We start from the raw sequence: 9,503 nt of genomic DNA, 5'->3' as shown, positions 1-9,503 counted from the left end.
AATTCTTTTCACAATTTTTCATTATGTTCTAGGTTGAATATCAAATCATAAAATTTATTTTTCTGAGAAATTCGCTCCTTTTCACTCAAACATTGGACATTAGTAGAATTAGTTCTTTCCTTATTTTTCCATAGTCCGTTGATTGGTGGATTAGATCAATATTTAAGGATTTTATTATAAATATTAGAAACTAGTGTTAACTGGTATATTTCTTCAACAAAATAGAATGATAAAACATTGATTAATTTTTTTTAAGTTTTGAAGGATTAGACTCAGTGCTGGTTGCTTATTTGTATGAGTAATGGACAAAGCTTGGATGTCAAAGAATAGATTATCACATGAATATGAGGTTGGGGTAGAATCTTTTCTGCAATTTGCAATGCAAAATGCCAACGATCCAAATGAAATACCTTGCCCCTGCACAAGATGTGGTAATCTACAAATGAAAGATGTTCGCACTATAAGGGCACATTTGTGTTCTAATGGCATGGATTTAACATATCATACATGGATTTGGCACGGGGAAAGATCTACGGTCAAGAACCCAATGAATGATAGTGATCAAGTAGGACCAGATGAACACAAATATTTTGCCGAGAAAACTATAGATATGGTACATGATGCATATGATAGCTATGCTGAGAATCCAAGCCAATTTCATAAGATACTTGAAGATGCCGAGAAACCTTTATACTCTGGATGCACAAAATTTACAAAGTTAACAACACTTGTGAAATTATTTAATTTGAAAGCAAAATATAGTTGGAGCGATAAAAGTTTCACTGACTTGCTAAGTTTGTTAGGAGAAATGCTTCCTGATCACAATGAATTTCCTTTATCCTACTATGATGCAAAGAAAAGCTTCAGTGCATTAGGAATGAATTATGTGAAAATACATGCTTGCTCTAATGATTGTATCTTGTACCGGAAAGAGTTTGAGGACTTGTCCAATTGTCCTATTTGCGGTATGTCTAGGTGGAAGTTGGGTAATAATTTTGTGGTGAATGAAGGTACTCCTGCAAAGGTTCTTTGGTACTTCCCACCTATTCCTAGATTTCAAAGATTATTTCGGAACAAAGAGGTGTCTAAAGAGTTAACTTGGCATGCTGATAAAAGAATTTGTGATGGATACTTGCGTCATCCAGCTGATTCGCCGGCTTGGAAAGTAGTGGATCACAAATGGCCGGATTTTGCATCGGAGTCAAGAAATCTTAGATTGGCCATATCAGCAGATGGGATCAATCCCCATAGTTTGATGAGTTCTGCATATAGCTGTTGGCCAGTTGTGATGATCACTTACAACCTTCCTCCATGGTTGTGTATGAAGAGAAAATTTATGATGCTGACTTTATTGATTTCTGGACCCAAACAACCTGGAAATGATATTGACATTTATTTAGCACCTCTAGTTGATGACTTAAAATGTTTATGGGAGATAGGTGTTGATGCATATGATGCATATCGGAAAGAATATTTCTCGCTCAGAGCTGTCTTACTATGGACAATCAATGATTTTCCTGCTTATGGGAACATGTCAGGTTGTGTTGTGAAAGAATATCAAGCATGCCCTATCTGTGGGGAAGAAACATATTCGACCAGGTTGAAGCATAGTAGAAAAATGTCATATACAGGTCATCGAAGGTTTCTTCCTAGAAATCATCCTTACCGAAGGCAAAAAAAACTTTTAATGGGAAACAAGAGTTTAACCCCGCACCAAAACCATTAACTGGGCTTGAAGTGTTGGAAAGAGTTGATAAGATTAACTATCGTGCGGGAAAAATGAGTGGGAAGCTTCAGCGCAAGGAGTTGGAAACAAAATCATGTTGGAAAAGAAAATCCATATTCTTTGAACTAGAGTATTGGAAACATCTACATGTTCGACATGTGCTTGATGTGATGCACATTGAAAAAAATGTTTGTGAAAGTCTTATTGGTATGCTACTTAATGTTCCAGGAAAAACAAAGGATGGGGTAGCCGCTAGACTAGACCTTGTGGAGATGAATGTGAGGACTGATTTGGCACCAAAGACGGAGGAGAATAGAACTTTTTTGCCAGCAGCTTGTTTTACACTAAGTAGGACTGAGAAAAGAAAACTTTGCAATTCTTTGTTTGGAATGAAAGTCCCGACAGGTTACTCCTCCAATGTTAAAAATCTGGTGTCAATGAAGGGCTTAAAACTTGTTGGCCTCAAGTCACATGACTACCACACTTTGATGCAACAATTGTTTCCAATCGCCATCCGCGATGTCTTGCCTAAACATGTTAGAGATACTATCATCCGGTTGTGTGGGTTCTTCAATGTTTTATGCAATAAAGTGATAGATGTCTCAAAGTTGGATGGTCTGCAAAGAGAGATTGTTACCCTATTGTGTATGCTTGAAAAATATTTTCCACCATCGTTTTTCGATATAATGGTTCATTTAACTGTTCATCTTGTGCGGGAGGTAAAATTGTGTGGACCTGTTTGGTATAGGCAGATGTACCCATTTGAAAGATTCATGAAGATCTTGAAAGGCTATGTGTGAAATCGCAATCGGCCGGAAGGGTGTATAGCCGAATGTTACGTTGCTGAAGAGGCTGTGGAATTTTGCTCCGACTACATGTCTAACGTTCATACAATTGGGATCCCAACAAGGCATCGACAATTACAACTTACTAGGCCTTTATCTGGTGCCGTAGTGTACTCCACTAGCCTTGATGAGTTGCATCAAGCGCATCGCTATGTGTTGGAAAATGATGTTGACGTTGATCCATATATCGAGTAATTTCTCTAACTTATTAGTAATTTCTTTCAACTTTTTTGATCTATTTTTTAACATAAACACATTTATTTTTTTATTAGGGAACACATGACATTTTTGAATGAAAAATTTCCCAATAAAGCTAAGTCCAAAAAGTGGTTACAAGATGAGCACAACCGCGCGTTTGCTAACTGGTTACGTGACCGTGAAAGTGTCATAAGAATTGAAATATAAGTTTTGAAGTTCGTGATAAAATTTATCACATTGTGAAATATAGGTTGGAAGTGGTGTTGGTCATTCCACCTGTCAAATATCAGAAAGATTAAAGTGGATAGCCCGTGGACCTAGCAATCAAGTGTTAAAGTACTCTAGCTATCTGATTGATGGGGTAACTTATCATACCAAAGAGTGTGATGATACAAGAGTTGTTCAAAACTCTGGAGTAAGATTAATTGCAAAAACAATGCAAGTTGCCAGTGCAAAGGACAAAAATCCAGTTGTGTCAGACATGGTTTTCTTTGGAGTCATTCAAGAGATATGGGTACTCGATTACCACAAATATCAAGTTCCAATGTTTAAATGTAATTGGGTTGAGAATAATAACGGTATTAAAGTTGATGATCTTGGTTTCACGTTGGTGAACTTGAAAAGAGTTGGATTCAAATCTGACTCTTTTATCTTAGCCAGTCAAGCAAAGCAGGTGTTTTATATTGAAGATCCTCAAGATCCTACATGGCATGTTGTACTTACTACTCCTACCATGGAGTACATTGAATTCATATCTGAGGATGTGTTGGAAAACTCTGTAATTCATTATCAATCTTTTACTAGAGGATTTCTACCAATAGAACCATTGGATGTTGATGAAAAAGATGAAAATGAACCACCATGCATTCGTGAAGATTGTGATGGAACTTGGGTTGACAATGCATAATGTAACCCACTGAAATCCTTTTTTTACTGTTTAGTATATAAATCTCGTTAATCTATTTTCTTTGTATTTTATCTTGAAATTTATAGTTCGTTTTCATTATCACTCTTTATTTCGTTTTAATACGTATGCCTAACAAGATGTCAACTTTTGCAGGAACTGTCATTGGGGAAACTTGAGGTCTGATTTGGCATTGAATAATCTTCTAATTTCTGGCACTATGGAAGCTCGTGAACAGTTTCGTAAGGGTTATCACAATGGTAAAGCTGCTGAAAACAATGAGGCAGAACCGGTGGAATCTACTGAGACCGAGATGACAAGAAGTTCTAGAGGACGTACACGTTTGGATAAGGTCGTTAGGCAAAGGGTGCAGGGAGTTAGAAAGGATGTAATGTTCAATAAAATTGAACAGCCAATAGGAGAGTTTGCGGCTGAAATGCAGAGTTATATAGGAGTTCTCGCTCGAGAAAAGATTAAGATCAGTTACAAGAATTGGAAGCAAGTTCCAAGTGATGTTAAAGAGTTAATATGGGAATCAGTTAATGTAAGTAAGAAGTATTTGACAGTTTAAATAATTTAAATGTTATGTATGGGTTGATATATACTTTTCTTTACAGCTGACATACAATGTTAGCCCAAGCTGGAGGAAGGGCTGTTTGCATTCAGCGAATAGTAAGTGGCGGCAATACAAGGCGCATCTAACTGAGAAGTTCATTTTCTCGAAGTTTGATAAACCAGAGGAGTTGAAAGAACCGCCAAGTGGCTACGGTATTCCACGGGATGATTGGAGTTCCTTTGTAATCACTCGCATGTCCGTTGACTTCATGGTAAGATCGATTATTAATTACTTCTTAAAAACAATTTAACATGTCATTATTATATATACCGATACATTAACACATGTGGAGAATTATCTAGAACTTAAGTGCTGAGCAAAAGAAGAGAAGAAAGCAGAACATATACCCAGATCGGCTTTCCCGTAAAGGTTATGCACAATTTGCTGATGAAATAGTAAGTATTTTTTTCATAGCCTATCTTCTATAACAATGGCAATCATTTGATATTTTTTATCTTGTTTGAAGGCAAGTGAATTATGTGATGATGATGATGTCAATCGGGCTCTTATTTGGAAGAAAGGACGGGTGAATAAGGAGGGTGAAGTTGAAGGAGATGATCTGAAAATGAAAATAGAAAAGATTGTATGTAATAAGTACATGAATCCAGTAGTATTTATTCAACTAAACTGTTTTTTGGTAAAAAATAATTTCTTGTGCTTGACAGGATGAATATGTGAAGAAAAAACGGGATGGTAAGTTGCAATTTGAAGGGTCAAAAAAGGATATCCTTTCAAATGTACTTGATTCAGAAGAGCATGGTGGACGTGTCAGGGGTGTTGGAGGTCATATAACTCCAACTGTCTACTTTAATGTTGGTACATTATGGAAGAGGCCTACTGGTGATGGCCACTTATTGATGCAGCATAAAAAAGAGTTGTCAGAGGCAAAACTATTGATTTCAGAACAATCTACTCGCCTTGCAGATCAAGACGAACGCATAAAAAAGTTGGAAGAAATGTTCAAAAATGGTGCATGCGCCTCTGAGATTGAAGAGAAAGGTAGTTGTTCCGTAAAGTTACATCTCAGGAATGAAGACAAAATCAAAACAGAAAAGAGTGCCCCATATTATGGAACTTTCATTGATGATGACATGCAAATTCTGAGCAAAGACGATTTCTTGCAGGTATTGCCTACGCTACTGTTATTATGTAATTGAATGAATGTCACCCGGGAGTTGAATCAATTTATAACATGATGAAACTTTGTTTTATAGGGCAAGTTGGTTACGTTGACACTGGAATCTAATATTGTAGTTGCATACGGTACAATTGTTCATGTCAATGGAGGTGGTAACTTACTTCATGGAGTTCCATTTCCCATAAATTGTATGCGCATCGCCATTGATGAGGCTGTGGAGATATCAGCACAGCTGCCATTCCCAATTCCAAATGAATGTGATACTATTGGTGATGCTGTAGGTTCTCACGTGGCTTGGCCTGTGCACTTGGTATTGATGCGGGATGAGGTAAATATGATATTATAGTTGGACTTAACTTGTCCAATAAAATTTAGTGAACTGTACCTAACATATACATCTACATTTGCAATTTTTAGAAGCATGGAAAGAAGAAAAATGTGAAGAAAACAAGTACTGTTTTGGCATCGCATGTACCGAAGTCCTTGAATATGTTGCATTTTTTCTGCAAGCATGCTCTTGATGAGGAAAATAATATCAATCAATTTAGATCATGATTTGTTTGATGAAGAATACGAACAACTTGTGCACCTTGAAGACATCATTCCCTTTTATGAGTTGGAGCCAGTATCTGCCAATTGTATGGTTGTTTACATTTGGTAGGTGTTCAATTAACATGAACTTTTATACCTTAATTTTTTTAGCATATACGTTGTACATACTTTAATTAATTAAGCATAATAACATTTTTCGTTTGATAATGGCAGGCATCTTTACAGAAAGATGAAAAATGATAACAAGGTTGAGAAATATAGGTTCATGAATCCACACACCATCCAATTCATTCCATTTGTGACCAACCTTGACAGAAATGGTAAAATTGAACACTTCAATGAAAGAGCGACTGTTTTGGCAGATAGGTTGAGTGGTTCATCGAGAAATCAACTAGTTTTGGTGCCAGTTAATGTTGGGTAAGCAAATGTTATAATATCATATGAAATTGATTTTTGGAAACTGTTTAGGGAAATGTATGCACTAATAATATATTGTTACGCATAGGTTTCATTGGATTCTCACTGTTATTGATCCTTACGTAGAGATGGTTTATTTTTTGGATCCACTGAGTCATCGTAATCGTTATGAAGACTGGAAATATGTAGTGAATATGTGAGTACATATTTGTTTTTATCGAGGACTTAATTATGTGATTCAACATTAATGTGTTAATATTATGTATGAAGGAGCTTGAAATTGTTTAATTCTAACAAAGAAAGGAAAGGCAGAAAACAGGCAATATGGGAAACAGTAAAGGTATGTATGCATGTCTACTTGTGATTCATCTACAAATATTATTTATAGATGAGACATTCTGCTTTCTTCTACACAGGGTCCTCGACAACCAGATGCAAAAACAATATGGTTATTATGTGATGAGATTTATGAAAGATATTATTGAAGGAAATGTTAACAGTGAAAAGCATTCACTGTCCGCTATAGTAAATCTTCTCAAATAATTGTTTTGTTATTTTTTTCCAAAGTCATTTACATTTATTTGGGTAATAATATAATTTATTTGTGGTTTGAAGTTCGTGAAAACAGAGTACTCAATGGAAGAAATTAATGAAGTTCGTTCCGAATGGGCGGAATGCATACAAGATTATATTCATTACTAGGTACGTATATTTATGGACGAACAACGAAAATTTTACAGATAAGGTACTCTACCTATGACTGTCAGTGTGAATTAAGTATTGTTTTATGCTTATCAGATTTAAATCTTCAGCTGCATGTTTATGCCAAGACCTACAGGACCTGATGATTTTGTCGTTTGCATGTAGAATATTGGTGAGTCCACTTAGTTGCTATTTGTCGTTTGTGCTCACATAATAAATATTGGTGAGTCCACTTAGTTGCTACTTCTACTGGCCAAGTCTTGCCTAAACTTGTAGAATATTTTCCATATGCATGCCGTGCATTATAGGTTTGTTGAATTATGAAGTGGTATAACAAGACGGTTGGCAGAGTATTTAAGTGTTTTGTTTAATTTGGTTATATGCAAGATTAATTTGGTTCAAATCTTGCATTTTTAAACAAAGTTTTGTTCAAATATGGCCCTGTCAATGGAGGCCAGAGCTGTGGCTCTCTAAGTGACAGTCCCCCTGTCTTCCCCCTCTGAAATTGATGAATCCGATGATCACTGTCCGTTGGCTACATGCCCCACTGCACCTGGGGTCGTCGCTAAAGGATGTCCTGTTCATTAACGTCTATTTGTTGTCTGTTTTGCGGTGTGCATGAAGCATCTACAAGTCATTGTCTATTTTTCTGCCCGATGGTGCATAAGGTTTGGAAGTGTACTGAATTTTGGTCATATTTAAAGAAGTGTAGTATGTTGTCTCCTATTGATTGTGCATTATTGATACGAGATAAATTTTCAAAGAAAGAGTTTGAGTTGTATGTGATGTATCTTGGGCCACATGGAAAGATTGCTGTTAGATTAAACATGAGCAACTTAAGCAACATGTCTCGAATAAGATTGATTGGGTGATGCCTTATTTGATTGAATTCCATAAAGAAAGGGATGTAAGTTTGATATTTAATAGAGATAATCACCTAAAGAAAAAACATGGAAGAAACCGTGTGTGGGAGTCTTTAGACTTGATGTGGTGCAGGGTACGACGAACTCAATGGATGTTTTAGTGTGGCTCTAAAATATTTTTAGCTGCCATGTTACACAACTTAATTTTTTACTGTCTATTTGATTATCATGATAAGAAAAATAAAGCGTGTATGTTCTTCTTAAATGGTTCTCCAAATGATGATGTCGGAATGAGGATATCATCGTATTTGGTTTGTGATATATAATTTTTTTGTGCTTGATCGTAACCGAAAATTTTTCGTTAGATAATAGTTGAGATAGGTTAAACTCTGCTATGAACGGCTTAAGAGCCCAATCAAACCAGCTGATTGAGAAAGGTTGCAGGGGATGGTAATGGTGGTTTATTTTGTTCATTCGGGCTTGTGAGCTAAGCTAGTTTGTTGTTTTTTTTGCATTTACTGATTGGAAAGAAAATCTTGAGGTGGGCTGTGGAATTTTGGCCTGTTTCTTTGAGATGTTTACTGTTCAGAAAGATTCAGTATTTTTTAAGCTGTTTTTGGGAATTGTAATGGGGAGTTGCTTGAGTAGCCATTCCAAGTTAAATCTGAGAGCCTTTTTCATTCTGACACAGGTAATTTGTTCTTCTAACCCTTTTTTTTTGGGGGATCTTATGTAATTTTTGTTTTCGACATTATTGATAATTTAAGAAATTGAGAAATTAGAAGCTTTACCCATAGGGAGTCGCCTCAAATTGATGTTTTACCTGAGTCTGGATCTTTTGGAGCCAGAAAGGGGTTGTGTTGCCATGCAAGATGCTCAAATTCTGTAGGGAACTCTAAGATATTTTATGCAGTGTTGATGTCTGAAAATGTGTGCAAATGAATTGAATATGACAATACGTAAAGTATTAAAATGTGCCTGTTATAGGACACTAATGTGCCATAATTTCGTAATTGGCTTGTAACACTATTTGGTATTTGCTGTTACTTGTAGTTTTGGCTGTCGGGTGACTGGAAGTCATGTCGGGCATGGGCATGAAGCTGTGGAATGAACTTGCTGTTTTGGGAATGTGGAATGAACTTGCTGTTTTGGGAAATTGAGGAGAAGCGCTTTGTTTCAAGATCGAACTCTTAACAATTGAGGAGAAGCTGTTTTTGAAAATCATGATCGAAAATACTTGTAAATTGGTCAGATAAGTAGATCTATATTTTTTGTACAACTTCCATGACATGTTGGGTTCGAAATTACTAGCGCTAAAATTTCTATAAAAGTATTTAGATGTATGTCACAACTTTTGAGACTTGAAGATATATATTATTTCACATATTTTATGTATGTAGTAAATATTTTATTTTGTATGGGTATATACCACTAATTAAAATAGACAATGGTTTTTTAATTCATTGTGAATAATAGCTCTTGCGGAAAGGCAATTTAAGACAATGGTTATAAACTGTTGTTAAAAATAATATACGACAACGG

At 35.9% G+C, this 9,503-nt stretch overlaps 1 protein-coding gene across 1 annotated transcript; it reads left to right on the top strand.

Moving 5' to 3' along the window:
• Window positions 1-301: 301 nt before the first annotated feature.
• LOC140889435 (uncharacterized) lies at window positions 302-1,726 on the top strand. The gene has a single exon (XM_073297152.1). The coding sequence runs from the start codon at window positions 302-304 to the stop codon at window positions 1,724-1,726; it is 1,425 nt and encodes a 474-aa protein (XP_073153253.1).
• Window positions 1,727-9,503: the final 7,777 nt, after the last annotated feature.

Source organism: Henckelia pumila, chromosome 3, assembly GCF_033568475.1.
Source record: "Henckelia pumila isolate YLH828 chromosome 3, ASM3356847v2, whole genome shotgun sequence".
Classification (NCBI taxonomy): domain Eukaryota; kingdom Viridiplantae; phylum Streptophyta; class Magnoliopsida; order Lamiales; family Gesneriaceae; genus Henckelia; species Henckelia pumila.
Note: the sequence above shows the minus strand (reverse complement) of the source record. Positions and strands in the feature narration are given on the sequence as shown.